Source organism: Eumetopias jubatus, unplaced genomic scaffold, assembly GCF_037043125.1.
Source record: "Eumetopias jubatus isolate StellerSeaLion01/CBP00866 unplaced genomic scaffold, mEumJub1_p1.0 scaffold_10, whole genome shotgun sequence".
Classification (NCBI taxonomy): domain Eukaryota; kingdom Metazoa; phylum Chordata; class Mammalia; order Carnivora; family Otariidae; genus Eumetopias; species Eumetopias jubatus.
In genome coordinates, this window is record NW_028274816.1 from 101,659,907 (window position 1) to 101,675,645 (window position 15,739).

At 60.9% G+C, this 15,739-nt stretch overlaps 2 protein-coding genes across 5 annotated transcripts; one reads left to right on the top strand and one right to left on the bottom strand.

Moving 5' to 3' along the window:
• The first annotated feature begins 1,273 nt into the window (after window positions 1–1,273).
• PLEKHH3 (pleckstrin homology, MyTH4 and FERM domain containing H3) lies at window positions 1,274–9,727 on the top strand. Of its 2 annotated transcripts, none has more exons than XM_028094030.2 (13): window positions 1,274–1,862; window positions 3,828–3,883; window positions 4,241–4,320; window positions 4,422–4,613; window positions 4,699–4,856; window positions 4,969–5,089; window positions 5,849–6,155; window positions 6,710–6,917; window positions 7,135–7,271; window positions 7,547–7,679; window positions 7,869–8,333; window positions 8,639–8,830; window positions 9,378–9,727. In XM_028094030.2, the coding sequence occupies exons 1-13, from the start codon at window positions 1,701–1,703 to the stop codon at window positions 9,552–9,554; spliced, it is 2,388 nt and encodes a 795-aa protein (XP_027949831.1). In that variant the 5' UTR covers window positions 1,274–1,700; the 3' UTR covers window positions 9,555–9,727. The 2 variants fall into 2 exon arrangements, with proteins under 2 accessions (XP_027949831.1, XP_087883412.1); XM_088027286.1 differs by having other exon boundaries at window positions 7,135–7,262.
• A 1,004-nt stretch (window positions 9,728–10,731) lies between these two features.
• Window positions 10,732–15,300, bottom strand: LOC114201364 (tubulin gamma-2 chain). Of its 3 annotated transcripts, none has more exons than XM_088027287.1 (11): window positions 15,083–15,300; window positions 14,693–14,805; window positions 14,341–14,508; window positions 13,958–14,026; window positions 13,534–13,613; window positions 12,992–13,118; window positions 12,293–12,379; window positions 12,028–12,177; window positions 11,482–11,634; window positions 11,220–11,381; window positions 10,732–11,109 (listed from the first exon to the last, which is right to left on the bottom strand). In XM_088027287.1, the coding sequence occupies exons 1-11, from the start codon at window positions 15,129–15,131 to the stop codon at window positions 10,864–10,866; spliced, it is 1,404 nt and encodes a 467-aa protein (XP_087883413.1). In that variant the 5' UTR covers window positions 15,132–15,300; the 3' UTR covers window positions 10,732–10,863. The 3 variants fall into 3 exon arrangements, with proteins under 3 accessions (XP_087883413.1, XP_027949814.1, XP_027949815.1); XM_028094013.2 differs by having other exon boundaries at window positions 10,732–11,092; window positions 15,083–15,299; XM_028094014.2 differs by having other exon boundaries at window positions 10,732–11,092; window positions 13,534–13,640; window positions 15,083–15,299.
• Between the last annotated feature and the right edge of the window lie 439 nt (window positions 15,301–15,739).

Below are 15,739 nucleotides of genomic sequence, written 5' to 3' on the forward strand. Positions count from 1 at the left end.
CTAGAGACGGTCGCATTGATGCCTGGTCTTTGTCTTACACAAGCACGGTAGGCAGGATGGTGTTCACGTGCGACAACTCTCGCAGTTTAATATCCGGTCAGCAAAGCTGCCCCGACCACTCCAGCCTGGACCGTGGGGATCCGGGGCAAGAAGGGCGTGGCGTGGCGAGGAGGTCTCAAGGGAGGCGCTGGCCCGACGTCCCCGCCCTGTCCCGCCCCGCCCAGCTCGGGCAAGCCTTCCTTCCTAGAGCCTCCGGCGGCTGAGACCAAAAGCCACCGCCACCAGGAGACAGGATCCGGGGAAGGCCCGGACATGGCGCTGATCTCCCAAAGGTCCTACAAGCCAGCCACCGGGGGCCAACCTGGAACCCTCCGCCGGAGACCGCGGGAATCGCCGCTGAGTCAGCAACGCACGCGCGCGCCCGCGACCGCCCTGGCCCCGCCCCGTCCGCGGCCCGGCCCCGCCCCGCCCCGTCCCTTTACTAAGCCTCGCTTAACCCCTTCCGACACAGAACCTCAGGCTATTCACCCTGAGAGGCCTCCACTCTATTCCAAGACCGCAGAATTCCCCTGGATCTTAAATCACTCTCGCCACTGGAGTTCAGTGAGCTGTGCGCTCAAAATTAGGTTTTATTTCCGACCTGGGTCTGCACTTCTCCGAGTCTCTGCCTCAGCTTCCTCACCTTAAAAAGGAGGTGACTCAGACCAAAGAATTGGACTACTCCATCCAGGGGCGGAGGGCCGCCCCTAGAGCTGTGCCTGGCGCAGGCAGCTGAAGATCTTTCCTTTCTCAGGGACCCTGAGACGAGACAGGGGTTCAGGGAACAGCAGTCGGGGCCTTCCTCTATGCCCTATGCCCTTCGTTCTCCAAAGCTCCTTCTCCAGAGGGTTTTTAATCTGTTGGTTGGTGAGCCAAGAGTTAAAACAAGGGCATGAAGGCGGGCTTCCGTGACATCACTAGCACTCCGCGCCCGACCTCAGGGACGGGGGCGTGGCTGACATCGCACCGCCTCCTCCCTCCTTACTCCTCTGCTCCTCCCCGCTGTCACCAAGCCAGGGGCACATGATGCAACCCGCCGCGGTTTCAGTGGCCTGATTGGTGGCCGCGCCCGGCGCCAGGCACAGGGATTGGGCAGGGGAGGCTGTGACGAAAACTGCACCCTGCCCTGTAAAGAAGGGAGGAGAGAAAGAAGAGGGAAAGGGGGGGGCCCTCAGAGGGGAGGGGGTTGGGGAGGCGGGGTCCCGGCGCTGTGCTCGCGCCCCTAGCGCGCCAGTCCCGGGGCTGCAGGGAGCGCAGCGCGCGCGGCCCGGGCCCCGGCCACCGGACGCCCTACCGGACACGACCCTCCCTGGAGCTTGGACAACTGCCCACCTCGGACATTGCACCGGACACTGCCCCCCACAGGGCTGGACACTACAACGGACACTACTTCCCAGCTCCGGACATTGCTGCCCGCCCCCCCCCAGCCCTGGACGCTTTCCCCCTCCCCCTCCGGGGGCCCGGACCCCGAGCCCCCCGCAGGCTCTAGCAAGCGACCCCTTGCACCCTAGCGCCAGACACTGCCTCCTCCTTGTCCCCCTCTCCCTTCCCCTCCTCCCGCCGCATCTTTCCCCCGCTGGGGTCGGAGCCCCGCCAGTTTCTCCGACCCCCTGCAGCTCGGCCCGGCTGCCCGCGCCCCCATCCCCCGGCTGCTCGCCCGGATGCCTCTCCCCGGGGGATTGTGGTGGCTCCTCTGCTGCCGTCGAGGCTTTACTCTTCTGCACCGGGACTACGGGGACGGCGAGCTTAGCGGGGACGGGGACGAGGACGAGGACGAGGAGACCTTTGAGCTGCGGACCCCGAGTCCAGCGGGCGGCGGGAGGGTAAGTCCCTGGGGGTTTGGAGCCTTGTCTCAATCCCTCTCACTACAAGCGGCCGTCACGTCTGATCCTGCTCCAGACTCCAGCCAAAAGCCGTGCTCTTGGCTGACGGGGACGTGGGAAAGGTTTTTGCCTGGGGGGCCAGGAGCCCCCGGGAGCTCAAGGAGCAGCCCTACTCGGGATGTGCCTGTGGGCCTCGCGCCACATGCTGGGCGCTGTCCACCTGCTAGGGGCCCCGAGGCAGGGGAGGCGTCACGCGTGGCCCGACCTGGCCCTGCCTCTCCCTTCCCCGCCGGGCCCGCGTCCCATCCCGTCTCCTTCCGCCTCCGCCAGCGCCGAGGAATGTGGCGAGGCCGGCTGGGCGGCTCGGACGCCTGGGTCCGCTCCGCTCCCAGTTCGTGAGCGCTGAGTGCTGGGGCCAGATGCCGGAGCTCCCGCCGCGGGGACCTGGGAGAGGGGGAGAAGGCATCCTCAGATTGGGGTCCGTGGCAGGGACCCCACGGAGAGGGAGCTGGGGGCCACGACTCTTCGAGGACCCCTCGTCATTACCCTGCCATTCAAGACAGAACTCTCGGCCCTCCCTGGTGAGGCTCCTGGGGAATCCCTGAGGGGATGGTGAGGGACACTTGGCTCCCCGGTTTTGTGGAATCTCCCCGTGGGGAAACTGAGGCTCTGTTGGTCTGGAAGACCTCCATCCCCTGAGGTCCCCTCCCGGATTCCCCTGCACACCCGCAACCAGACTCCCATGTGCTATGGCCTGGGTCAGGCTCCCATCCCCCGCTCAGGGGTCCCCAGCAGGCCCAGTGGCTCTGTGCCCGGGTGGGGCGGGCTGCGCCGCTGGGGCCGGCGCCAGCACCTGGCGGAGGCGGAGGGCGGATAAATATAGAGGGGGGTGGAGGGAGGGAAGCAGGGGACTGCGATTAGGAGACTTGGTCTAAGAGAATGGTCAGCACCTGCCCCCGCGGTGGTGTGGCTGAGAACTCCTCTTGGACCCTCGAAAAAAGAGGTGGATCTGCGTCCCGGGAAGGCACAGGACCCAGGCGTCCCCAAGCTTCCAGCCTGGGCAGGGTCGGCTCTGTGAACCACGCCATTGCCTCCCTCATGCTCCACCTCCACCCCCCTCCCCCGAGCTTGGGGACAGGTGTCCCTGTCCCCCCTCCCCCACCTCCCCATCCTGGCTTTGACAGTCTGGGCGCAATGGGACCATGGCACAGTTCCTGCCTGACCTGGCTCCTGGTTGGGTTTTTGGACTCTCTCAGACCCCAGTAGCCTGTTGAAGTTCCAGGGCAGGGGGGAGAAGGGCAAAATCCTGACTGTACCTCCCCTGGAGAGTGTGTGCCATTTTTCAGCCTGCCCTTCCTGAGCCCTAGCAAAGGGGGAGGGTCTCTGCTTACCGTTGAGTTTCAGGGGTGTCTGTGGGAGGGCATAAGACGTTCTTGGAGAAAGCCATATACTGAAGGAGTCCCTCTTCCCTTTATCCACCTCTGTGCCCACCACCTGCCTGTCTGCCAGCCAATGAAGGGAAAATGAGGAGGGGGTGACTTCCAACAAGAAGGAGCTCCATCCACCTCTCTCTTTTCAAAGATGGGGAAGCTAGGGCCCAAAGACTGAGAGGATCTGTGAAGTTTCCACAGCCAGTTAGTGATTCGAGTTAGTAGTCAGACTGTTAATAGAACCCACGACTCCCGACTGGACTCCCTGCACAGTGCTCTTTCCACCATATCCCGCCCTGACTTAAATCTTCAAAGGGAAACAGAGACAAGGCGGGAGCCTTGACTTCTTAGCTGGGGCTGTTCTGTAGAGATTGGCAGAAAGGGCTACCTCGTGGCTTCAGCTCTCTCCCTCACAGTCACAACCCCACTCCTTGATTCCTCAATTCCCTGAGCAGCGCTGTCCTGGGGGCAGAAGCCACGGGCATCCTGCGCTGACGGCTGTGATCCTGAGGGCTGCCCCCGCCTGTTTCCCCAGGGCCCCTTGGACGTGACGCTGACTCAGCCGGTGAGGAGCGGGCCGGTCTCAGACAGGTGAGCTCGGCCCCTGCGGCTCAGGGTATGAAGTCCCCAGCCTGTTCCCGGGACCCCAATCCTCGCCGTCTTCCCTCCCGCAGTTGTGCAATAAGGGAGAGGCCTTACGCCGGACGCTGTGGTTTGGCCGGGGTCCCGGGGGGGGCGGTCCGACTGGGGGCGCGGGGAGAAAGGGGGGGTCTGGGCTATTTCTGGTGCGAGGTCAGAACGGCCCAGCGGTTCCCACAGCCTGGGGGAGGGGTGTCCAGGCCAGGAGCAGGCTCCCCTCGCGGTCTGGGGAGCCCCGACTGAGGAGCCCCCTGGAGGCGGGGTGCGGGACCGACAGCCTCGCCCAACCCTCCCTCCCATCTGGCCCAGGCTGCAGAGCTGGGAGGAGACACGGAGCCTCATCCCGGAGAAGGGGCCGCCCGAGGAGGACCCGGACGTCGTCGTGAAAGGTGGGGACCCACCTTATGCACTCTGGAAGTCCCAATCCCAACCCTCCCGGGGATAACGTCTTCTCCTGCTCACCCCCTTTTTCTCCCTCCCCTCTCCCCAGGTTGGCTGTACAGAGAGCCCCGCGGAGGAGGGGCTCGGCCCTGGTTGCCCCCGCGCCGGGCCTGGTTCGTGCTCACCCGGGACTCCCTGGACCAGTTCAGTAGCGGCGGGAAGGGGGCGCGGCGCCTCGGGAGCCTCGTGCTCACCAGCTTGTGCTCGGTGACTGGCCCCGAGCGCCGTCCCAAGGAGACCGGTGAGACTTCATGGGGATTCTTGTACCTCCCTGCGCATCGGCCCCAGCCGGCCCTGATTTGCCCTCCACCGCCTCTGTTTCCCAGGTCTGTGGTCAGTGACCGTGTCAGGCCGGAAGCACAGCGTCCGGCTCTGCTCCCCGCGCCAGGCTGAGGCTGAGCGCTGGGGGGTGGCCCTGCGAGAAGTGATCGCCTCCAAGGCGCCGTTGGAGACCCCTACCCAGCTGCTGCTTCGGGACATTCAGGTGTGAAAGAGGGGACTTCATGGAGAAAGCGGAGGGTGGTGGACCCAGAAGATTTCTGAGTTCATGGGGAGCCCCTTTTTCCATCCCTGTGACTCCGTTCCCTGGCTTCTAGGAGAGTTGTGGGGACCCGGAGGCCGTGGCCCTTATTTACCGCCGGAACCCAATTCTGAGGCACACCAGTGGGGCCTTGTATGCTCCACTCCTGCCCCTGCCCTACGGTGTCAGCGCCCCAGGTGAGTGGTGGCATGGCTCCAGTCCCTTGGACGGGGAATCTGAATGCCTCACTTGACACTTGACAAGGGCTTAGAAGTCCAAAAGGGGCCCAGCCCCTCACTTTTCAAAGGACTGAGAATGGAAGCTGACCAGACTGATAGCCAGGGTGGAGGAGAGGGGAGCCAGCGCAGGAAAAAAGTTCCCCTTTGACCACCTTCTCTATGGGTTTCATTCTGACTACCAATACTCCTTCATGAGTTTTTACACGCTATTTTTCATTATACTCTTAAGCCCCTGTCATACTATGTTTACAAGTGCTGGAAAAGCCAGCACTTTGGGAGAATGTGCTGGCCTCATCCAGCTATATCTCTTCCCAAAAATGAATAGTGACCAGTCCTGGTTCTAAAACTAGAAGATTAAGGGGAGCTGGGAGAAGAACCCTTGTTTCCGGACTCCCCATCCAGCCTGTTTTCTGACCCATGGTGATGGCTCTTAGTGCCCAATTACAGAATCTGGGGTTTGAACCTGTGTCCTTTAGTCAATCCCTGTAGCTCACTAACTCAGAGTGCAGCCTTAGGCGCTCCGGAGGGGGAGGGGCCTGGGAGGCTCTGTGGGGACCACTGCTTTCCCTTCACTCTTCCTGTCGTTCGTACTCTCCCCTCCTTGCCACCCCTGTCCCCTTACACTCCCTCTGACCTTTCCCTGGTTCATGCCTTCCTTCCAGGGCCCAGCTCTGTGTCCCCTCTCCAAACCGTCCCTCCGCCCCCACCCTCCCGCAGGTCCGGGCTACGCACCCTTGCGCGAGGAGGCGGTGCGGCTGTTCCTGGCGCTGCAGGCGCTAGAGGGGGCGCGGCGCCCCGGGCCCCTGATGCAGGGTGTGCTCCAAACCTGCCGGGACCTGCCCGCGCTCCGCGACGAGCTCTTCCTGCAGCTGGCTAAGCAGACCTCGGGCCCCGCAGGGCCCCCCGGGCCCCCAGCTACCCAAGACCCCGCGGCCCTTCGGTACTGGCAGCTCCTCACCTGCATGAGCTGCACCTTCCGGCCCGGGGGAGCTGTGCGGGGGCACCTCCTGGGGCATCTGGAGAGGTGAGGGGGAGGGGCGGGAAGGGAGCTACAGGGCTGGGAGAGAATGACAGGCCTTGCCAAATTGGCGGGTGGAGAACTTCGAGCCAGAGAAGGGAAGAGACTTGACCGCTGCTAATATGTACAGCGTCTTTGTGGGAACGACAAGATCATATCCCACTTTCGGGCGGAGGAATTACAAAAGGCACCCCCCCTCCTTGGGCAAGATGAATTACTAAGGGCTGCTTTTCCTCCGGGCTGAGGCAGTCCAGCCAGGGCTTTTAGGTTGCGGAGCGGAATGGAGCTGAATTTGGAGTTTCAACTCGAAGGAGGACAGGGAGACTTTGGCAAGTGGGAGAGGGAGGTTCGGAGGGAGCTGTCAGGGCCTTTGAAAGTAATTCAGCTCCATGCAGTGCTCCAAGGGTAGATTCAGAAGAGAGCTGGTGGCTACCTTCAAGCAACTTGAGTTGGAAGGGAGGGAATCCATGAGAAGAAAGAAAGGAGACTATAAGAAGGCGAGAGGGAGGGGGAGAAGGAAAGCCCTCTGGGCACTGAACCTGAGGTCTTCCCTAACCCAGGACGGAGCAGGCCCTCCCGGACACAGAACTGGCGGAATACGCGCGCTTCATCAGGAAAGCGCTGGGCCGGACGCGCGGCCGAGAGCTGGTGCCTTCGCTGGCAGAGATTTCAGCGCTGAGCCAACGGCAGGAGCTCTTATGCACCGTGCACTGTCCGGGGGCTGGTGCCTGCCCTGTGGCCATAGACTCCCACACCACGGCGGGCGAGGTAAGGCCAGAAAAGACCCCTGAAACCTCAGCCCCTCCTCCCAGCTTCCCATGCCCGGCTGTCCTGATGCCTGGGCCCTAGGTTTGCCCAAGTCTGAGATGCATCATTTGCATAAGGGTGGGGGGAGGGGTGTCGGGACCGGGAGACCTGAAAGAGCTCTCCAGTTGGCGATACCCCGCCGCGGCCTGACTTTACTCCCATTCCTTCTCCGCCCCAGGTTGCTCGAGAGCTGGTGGGGCGGCTGGGCTTGGCCCGAAGCCGCAACGCATTCGCACTGTACGAGCAGCGAGGAGCCCAGGAGCGAGCCCTGGCTGGGGGTACCCTCATGGCCGACGTGCTCACCAGGTTTGAGAAGTAAATGTCCAGCCCCAGCCCCGCTCTCCGTTAACCCATCTGCCTCTCAGCTCCGGTCAATCCCTGTGCAAACGTTTTCCGAGCGCTGGCCACTTGCCCTGCACAGTCGCGTTTGCTGGTTCACAGAGGGGCCCTGCCCGCGGGCGGTTTGCTGTCGGCTTTCCAGGCGTCCCAAACATATGGTCCCGCTCCTCTCCCCACCCCCGCCAGCGGTGGCCAGCGCCTTGGAGGGGGTCCCGCTTCTGCCTGGCATCCAGTCCTCATCTCTTCTGCAGTTTGGCGGCGGAGGAAGCCGCGCTGGACGACTCGCCGGACTCTGGTTGGGGACTATGTCTGCGTCTTCACGGGCCCCTGCACCCTGAGGGGCTGTCTCCAGACGGTCACGAACTACCTTTCCTCTTTGAGCAGGTGAGCATCTCCAGCATTCACACCCCCCCCCCAAAGACCCCCTCAGCCTGAACCCCTCACTTTCCGGGCCGTCACATTTAACAGTTAGGGCAACCTCGCGGGAGGCTTTACTCCGACCCAGACCTCAGATTTTGCACCCCCAGGGCTGTTCGCCGCCCCTCCCGCGCTGACACCAGTGCCTCCTCCTAGGCTCACGCTCTGCTGCTGCGCGGCCGGCCGCCCCCGCCCGACGACACGCTGCGCGCCCTGGCGGCGCTGCGTCTGCAGAGCCTGCACCGAGACTTCTCCCCGAGGGCGCCCCTGCCGCGCCTGGACCGCCTGCTGCCGCCCTCCGCCCCGCCGCGGGAGGACCCTCCCCGCCCCGTCCCCAGGCCTCCGCCCTCCGCCGCCCTGCTGGCCGGGGCGATCTGGAGCCCCGGCCTGGCCAAGAGGCGCGCGGAGCGGACCCGGCGCGGCGGCGGCGGGGCCGGCGGCACGGCGGGAAGCGCGGCCAGCGAGGGAGGAGGTGGCGCCGGCAGGGCGGCTGCTGTGCTGGGCGGCTGGAAGCGGCTACGGGGCATGGGCCGAGCTGAGGCCATGGCTGCCTACCTGGCTCTGGCGGCGCAGTGTCCAGGGTTCGGCGCTGCTCGGTATGACGTTCTGGAGCTGAGCACGGTGAGGGGGAGAAGGGAGAGGGGACTCTGGCGGCCCAAGCCCTACACCTCTGCCCCAGAGCCACAGGCCCCACTCTGGGTCGTTTCACTGCCCCCGCCCAGCACAGCTGCCCCTCCCAAACCCCAGGAGTCACACTGGCCCTTGGGCTCTCACCTCTCCGGACCCTTAAGCCCCTCCACACATGCAGTGTGGATCACAGAGGGGACGGGGGAAACTCCCTGCTCACAGCCATCGCCCCCCCCCCCACCAAAAATAATGCTGCAGGGTCCCCTCCTTCCACCCTGACTCTACCTATCTGTCCGTAGGAGCCTGGTGGGGGCACTCCACAGAAGCTATGCCTGGGCTTGGGGGCCAAGGCCATGTCCCTCTCCCGGCCGGGTGAGACAGAGCCGGTCCACAGTGTCAGCTATGGCCATGTGGCCGCCTGCCAGCTAATGGGCCCCCACACCCTGGCACTGAGGGTGGGAGAGAGCCAGCTCCTCCTGCAGAGCCCCCAGGTAAGTGGGAAGAGGGTACGGAAGGAGGAAGGAAGGGAAAGGATGTCAAGAAACATTTTATTAAACACTGAGCTGGGTACAGCTCTAGGCACCGGGGATCCAGCAGTGATCAAAGACAAGCTCAAGGCGCTTACATTAGAGCAGGCTGTCAGACACTCCAGAAGGAATCGAAAACTATGTAAGACAGGAATAAATGCTACCAAGGTAAGGGTGGGGTGACATGAAGAGACTGGAAGGAGTCATAGCATTAGGTAGGACAGTCAGGAAGGGATACTGGAGGTGACATTTAGGCTAGCCACAGGAAGATCTGGGCAACAGCATTCCAGGTAGAGGATATTGCAGGTGGAAAGGCCCCAACAGCATCCTAGAGAAGCAGAAGGACACAAGTGTGACTGGCACATAGTGAGTGAGGGAGAGCGCTGTGGTGAGGAGGAAAAGGTTGCAGGGGGGCAGCTCTTGGAAGGCCCCGGTGAGGAGCCTGGGTGGAAGATGAGACAAAGGAGAACCCAGTGGCCTCTACTGCCCTCTGACCTCTGCCCTCTCTTAGGTGGAAGAGATCATGCAGCTGGTGAATGCCTACTTGCCCAATCCCTCCCCCGAGAGGCCTTGCAGCAGCCCTTCTCCTCCATGCCAAGACCTGCCAGACACCTCCCCTCCCAGCCAGCACCCGGGCCTGGACGAGCCCCAGGGACAGTCTGGCTGTTTGGGGCAGCTGCAGGACTGAGCCTGCCAAGAGGTCACGACCTCCCTTCTGCCTCCAGCCTGGACCTGGACTGCTCTGAGATTTGAGGGAACCATGGACCCTTTTGGCCCTGCAGGGACAGGGCGCACCTCACACCCACGGGCTGCAATGGGTGCAGACAATTTTCTAGTTTGTTTCTTAATTTATTTGTAGAAGAGAAGCAAAAAAAAAAAAAAAAAAAATCCTATTTACACAAACGCTTCCTGTGGGGGTGTTGTCAGTGGGACAAGTTAGAGTCCCATAGCTCAGCACTCCACCCCTGGGGACGCCCACATTCTGGGCTTTTACCAGCACTGAGGGGAGTCTGGACACCACAGGGTTCCACCCTCCATGACCTTCTGGATTTAACCTTCTCCTCGCCAGCAGGCTGCTACAGGGTGCTGGGTGGGGCAGGCAACAGGGCAGTTTTGGAAGCTGGCAATTACCCACACTCACTTCTCCATTGAGTGGCACAGGGGTGGCCTCCTGGCGTCCCTGAGACCGGAAGGCAGTGAGTCATCAGGACTGGCCCTATCCAGTTCCTACCCCAGTGTCCAGCTTCTGGGCCCTCGTTGGGTCCATTTCGGTGTGCCTACTGCTTTGGGTCTGGAATGGAGAGAAGCTGGGGCAGGATCAGACCCAAGAACTTCTCTGGCACAGATAAACACCTTATCAGGATGGGCTCAGCCCTACTCCTGAGTTCCGTTCCTGCTTTATCAAGTTAGGTTGAATTGGGTTGCGTTCCTAAGGATCTGATAGCCTTGGGCGCTGGGAATCCAGAGTCCCAGGTTTCCTGACCTGCTCAGAATGCTGCAGGCCCTCCTTCCATAGCGCCCACGGCCTACTCCCTGAGTGGAAGAGTCTGGGACAATACTGGTCCACCCTGGGGCAGGAGCTTAGGCACCGAGGACAGAGCAGACCTCAGTAACCCTCTGTAATCTTGAGAGGTAGGGCTGACTCGCAGTAGAGCTGCCTGGTTCTAGGCCAGGTATGCCAATGGAAACAGGGACCACACTGACACCCGGACTACTGGTAGGAAGCTAGAGCAGGTAAAGGCCACATGCCTGGGAACTGGGAGGGAACATGGATCATCCCCCCATATTCACAGACCAAGCCCTGACTACATCCACAACCAAGCTCTGACTATATTCATGACAAAGCTTTATTACTTTACTAGAGCTAAACAAGCATATCAAGGGTCAGGGCAGAGAAGGGAGGAAGTAGGGCCAGTGCCTGGGCTGGAGATGAATCTAGAAAGGTTTTTGGGGAGGGGAATCTGGGTCACAGGGACCAGGCATTATGGGGACTGTCCTTACTGTCCAGGGGAAGTGGTGGGGAGGAAGTCACTGCTCCTGGGTGCCCCAGGAGATGTAGTCTGGCCGCGTGGCTGCATGGTACTCGTCGATGAGTTCCTGCACAACCTCTCTGGACGTGTCCAGCTCATCAAAGTTCTCCTTGAAGATGTCCTCCTTGCGGAACTGCTCCAGGAAGGCCTCCCGCTTCCGCAGCTTGTCATACTGCTGGCAGGAACTTTCAAAGAGCTGAAAGAGATAGAAATCTCCAGGATGGGAACCAGTGCGAGATAAGGGGCTGGAATGGAATGGGGCAGAATGATAAGAGTGGCTAGTGGAACAGAATGGTCAAAGAAGACCAGGAGATTAGGCTCACCGAGGAGATGCTAGTGTGGTTGGCCATCATGAGCCCACTGACCCGGTGGGCCGAAGGCAGGTAGGGAGACTTCCTTGACAGGGCCACCTGGATGCTGGCAGGGCCCCAGGGGATGAAGTTGGCCAGCTTCCGTTCCCGGATCCTCTGCAGACTCTTGTGGACCTGGGGGGAGGGGGTGCACACAACACACAACAGTGGTGGTGGTGGTAGCCTCTCCTCTACCCCGTGGGTTCCAGGGGTGGCACGAAGGGGCCTCACCTACCTGGGTGGGGTCCACCTCCCCCTGGATGATGTTGAGGATGGCGATGTAGCAGTGGTTGGTCTGGCGATCCCGGCCTGTGGACACCATCACGTTCTTGGGCTGCAGCAGCCGCCTCATGACATCCAGGACCGTGGTCTTCCTCACGCTGGCCACCTGAGGGGACAGTGGGCCCCAGGGCCCAGGCCGGCACTCAGGGCACAGTCCAATGCCTGAGCCCCATCAGACTCGGGCTAGTGTGGTCTCTTGGGGAAGTGTGTCGAGACGCAGGTCTACACTGAGCCTCTCTGCTGTGGGACCAGGAACCTTAGCCCTCCTCCGCTCAGCAAGGGCATGCCCCTGTGCGGGAGCGTCAGCAGACCCCCCCGCCCCCAGAGCCCGGGCCCTGCGGGGAGCCAGGGGCAGAGGGGAGAGGAGAGCAGGTCAGCGTGGGGTCGGACAGTCTGCACCAGTCCCCGAGAACAGAGCCTCTGGGGGCCTCAAAGGGCAGCTCCTGGGCCAGCAGGGGGAGAGAAAGGCGAGGGGAGGGCCTGCCGGGGCTGCTCCTACCGACTGGTCCGTGGTGAGCGGGGTGTAGCCCGTCATGAGGAAGTGGAGTCGAGGAGTGGGAATGAGCGAGGCGATGAGGCCTATGAGGTCGTTGTTCATGTAGCCGGGGTAGCGCAGGGTGGTGGTGCTGGCTGACATGATGGTGGACACCTGGGGACAGCAGCGCGTGTCATGGGCCTTGGTCCCGGGGAGAGGGCTCCCTTCCCGAGACGACACTCCAGTAAGGAGGGGTTCCAGCCCAGAGAGTCCAGGAGTGGGGGCTCACCAGCTGGTTGATCTGGGAGAAAGACGGGTTCTGGATGTGCAGGCGGTCGGTGGCAATCCGGTTCAGGGCTGTGTTGTCCAGCACCACCTGGGGGGGGACAGAAGAGGGTCACGGCACCTTTTTGAGGAGAAAGTGGGCAGAGAGATAAGTTATTAGCTTAGCCCCCTCTAAATTCCAAAGCCAGGACGTAGGTGTGTTAGCTTTAAAAAGGGGCACTGTCTCAGGGGCATCACCAGACACTTTTCTACCCTCCAGTAAACAAATGGGATTGTCCCCATGTGCCATTCACTGTGCCTAGCTCTGGAGATACATGGCAGATAAAACAGGCACAGTCTGTGCCCCTCACAGAAAAGTACTGTTACAGCCTGAAATATGTGCAAAGGAACTTGACCTTGAATGGGGGGTCAGGGAAGATTTGACTAAGAAAGTGACCCTTGGGCTGAGCATTTAAGCATGAATAGGCATTAAATAGGCTAACTGGGGACATATGTCAGGGGGTATACACTTTCTTGAGAGCCTTACTGCCTAAAGGGACTATAAGCAACTTGGAGTCAAGTCCTTAGTTCATAATTTGGGCCACTGGGTATGGCTTTGTTGGTCCTCTGTTCTCTGGGCAGGGGCTTGGGAAGGTCAGGTGTCCATGTCTCACTGGTTTGAGGAGGTGGACCAAAGCCCCCTACTCCCTTCTCCGGTGCTCACCACACAGTCTGCGTTCTGGGTCAGCCTCTTGAGCGTGAGCAGGGAGTTGTAGGGCTGGACCACCACATCGCTCATCTCGTCCTGGTTGGGAAACACTGAGTACGTCTGCACCAGCTTCTTGGGGTACCTGGGGTGAAGAAGAGGGAAAAGGGAAGGTGACACAGTGAATTGGAAGGACTCCCATCATTGCCCATCTTGGTCTTCTCTAGAGCTAACAGGGCCATCCCTTTCCAAGTGCCACCAAGCTCTTGGTATGAAAGGGGGGGCCGGGGCAGAACTGAGTACTCAGAGCCCAGAGCCAAAAAAGAATAAACCTAAAGCATCAAACCCATCAAACCCTTAAGGTCCCTCCTCTCCCTAGACAAACCCCTTCCTGGGTGTTCTTGCTTCCAAGATGCTCCCTGGATGGCCAGGCTCTGTTCCTACCAATGACTCAAAGCCACAGTGCCAGGCCTTCCAGTCCAAGAGAAAAAAAGGGATAAAAAGGAAAGACCTTGCCCATGGAACCAGGGTTAATGCCCTCTCCCCAAACACAGGCTTACCTGTCATTCAGTCGTTCGAGAAGGTAGGAGCCCAGGCCAGAACCTGTCCCCCCAGCAATGGAATGACACAGCACGAAGCCCTGCATGGGGAGGGATGGAGAGGCAGTCTCCAGGGATGTGGGGGAGAGGCTTCAGACTTGTCTCATTCCCCACTCCCAACACACTCATGTCTCAAGGCTTCTTCTGTGTCCATCCAGGCTGACACTCCTTGGGAAGGAAGACTCATGCCTAAGGAGCTGATGCCATCCAGGTTAGGATCTCCTTGAGGACAAGTACTGTACCTTATTTACCTCGATATCTCACAGAGGATACTCAAAAAATAGTTTTGAATAGAACTGCCCCATCACACCACCTGTTAGGTATGTCCTGACCTTTCCCCAGCACTTTTCAGCCTTGTTTTCCCTTCAGCGGGGCAGAGCCTCACCTCTAAGCTGTCACTTCCATCTGCTTCTCGGTCTATGATGTCAAAAATGTCTTCATGGATTTTCTCGCCCTGTAGAGAGAGACATGGGAGGGAGGGTCAGGATGAAGGTTCTGGGGAGTATCTCTTTTCAGCACCAAGAACTTTACCCTGGGACACTGCTGCTACCCTCAAGCAGAGCCTCAGCCGTGACCCTCAACCCAAAAAAGCTACTTTGCAAATGATTTGCAGTCTGCATAAACCTCTCCCTGGCTGTCCCTCTTGTCAGGGTATCCCTTCGTCTCTTATTTATTGTCAGTATGGTCTAGTCAAATCCCCAGGCTGCCTGAGCCTGCCTTGCCCTGGGGAGGGAACATCAGGGGTTTCTGGGATGGTCACCCAGATACCTGTGAGAATCCACTGGCCCAGTTGTTGCCAGCCCCTCCACCATGCTCCGACAGGTAGATGTTCTCTGGGTTGTAGAGTTTAGCATAGGGGGAGTTGAGGATGGAGTGGATCACTCGGGGCTCCAGGTCCAGCAGCACCGCCCTGGGGATGTAGTGCTCATCGTCTGCCTGTCAAGGGGCATCCAGCAAGGGGGCCCGATCAGCTAAGGCCCAGTCCTCCATCCTCCCAGCTCTGGCTCCTGTCTGCCCGCCCCTCCTCAAGCCAGCCGCCCTGGCTCTTCTGCCCAGCGGGTTTCCCGGTACCAGGCCTCTGCCCTTCCCTCAGACCCCCTGGCCAAGTCGCTGGGGGCACCTGGTAGAAAAAGACGTCCTTGCGGTCAGTGCCCTCGGTGGCGAACTCCTCCACGATGCCCTCGGGGCTGATACCATGCTCGGCGCACAGCTGTTTCCAGAACTCGAACCCAACTGGGGGAGGGGGAGAGATGCCTGGGTCTGCTAGTCACAAGGCCTCAGGAGCCCAGGGTTAGGCTCAGAGGCTGTCACACTCAGAGGCTGCACCCAAGACACCTGATCTGGGAGCTGTCACAGGCCAGGCGCGGCTCTCCATCTGGGACATGTTCATCATGCGCAATAGGGCAAGGGATTCGTGGAAGGGAAAGGGGGACTGCAGGATGCCAAGCACTGGGTGGGACCCGAAGGGGCAGAACCAGAGACTGGAGGGGCCCGGCGCTCGCTCGCTCACTCTGGTTGCCGCACTGGCCCAGCTGCAGGGTGATGATCTCCCGGGGCATCGCTCTTCAGCCCTGCCCCGCGGGAGTCACGGGGGAGACGAATGCCTGGCAGCCCGACTCGCAGGACGTGGGGAGCGCGCGCTCTCTTCGTCTTTTGACGCGAGTGCTCGGTCTGCGCCTGTGCAGTGCGGGCCTCCCCGCTGCCGCCGGGCCGAGGAGCCCAACCGGGACATCATTTCCCCTACCCTTACAGCTGGAATTCGGCACAGGCGCAGTGTGAGGCCACGCCCCCCTCTGCTCACACCCCCTCCCTCCCAGCTCCGCGCCTGCGCGGTGAGACTTGTTGGGGAGGCGGGGAGTAGAGACCCGGGTGTCGGGGCGGGGAGGGGCGGACCAGGTGGGCCCGGTCTTCAGGGCGTTGCGGTAGGTAAGCCGGTTGGTGGCTCTTTTGGACAGAGGGGCTGGGTTCAAGCCAGTCTTTTTTTTAATTTCTATTTTTTTTAAAGATTTTATTTATTTATTTGAGAGAGAGAATGAGAGAGAGCACAAGAGGGAAGAGGGTCAGAGGGAGAAGCAGACTCCCTGCTGAGCAGGGAGCCCGATGTGGGACTCGATCCCGGGACTCCAGGCTCATGACCTGAGCCGAAGGCAGTCGCTTAACCAACTGA

Excerpts from the sequence above, each read along its gene's own strand:
- PLEKHH3 (XM_028094030.2), top strand. The coding sequence starts at position 1,701 with ATGCCTCTCCCCGGGGGATTGTGGTGGCTCCTCTGCTGCCGTCGAGGC. Across the intron at positions 4,614-4,698 it reads GCGCCGTCCCAAGGAGACCG|GTCTGTGGTCAGTGACCGTG; the intron begins GTGAGACTTCAT and ends TCTGTTTCCCAG. Across the intron at positions 4,857-4,968 it reads TGCTGCTTCGGGACATTCAG|GAGAGTTGTGGGGACCCGGA; the intron begins GTGTGAAAGAGG and ends CCTGGCTTCTAG.
- LOC114201364 (XM_088027287.1), bottom strand. The coding sequence starts at position 15,131 with ATGCCCCGGGAGATCATCACCCTGCAGCTGGGCCAGTGCGGCAACCAG. Across the intron at positions 14,509-14,692 it reads AGGACGTCTTTTTCTACCAG|GCAGACGATGAGCACTACAT; the intron begins GTGCCCCCAGCG and ends GCCCCTTGACAG. Across the intron at positions 12,178-12,292 it reads TCTCCCAGATCAACCAGCTG|GTGTCCACCATCATGTCAGC; the intron begins GTGAGCCCCCAC and ends TGCTGTCCCCAG.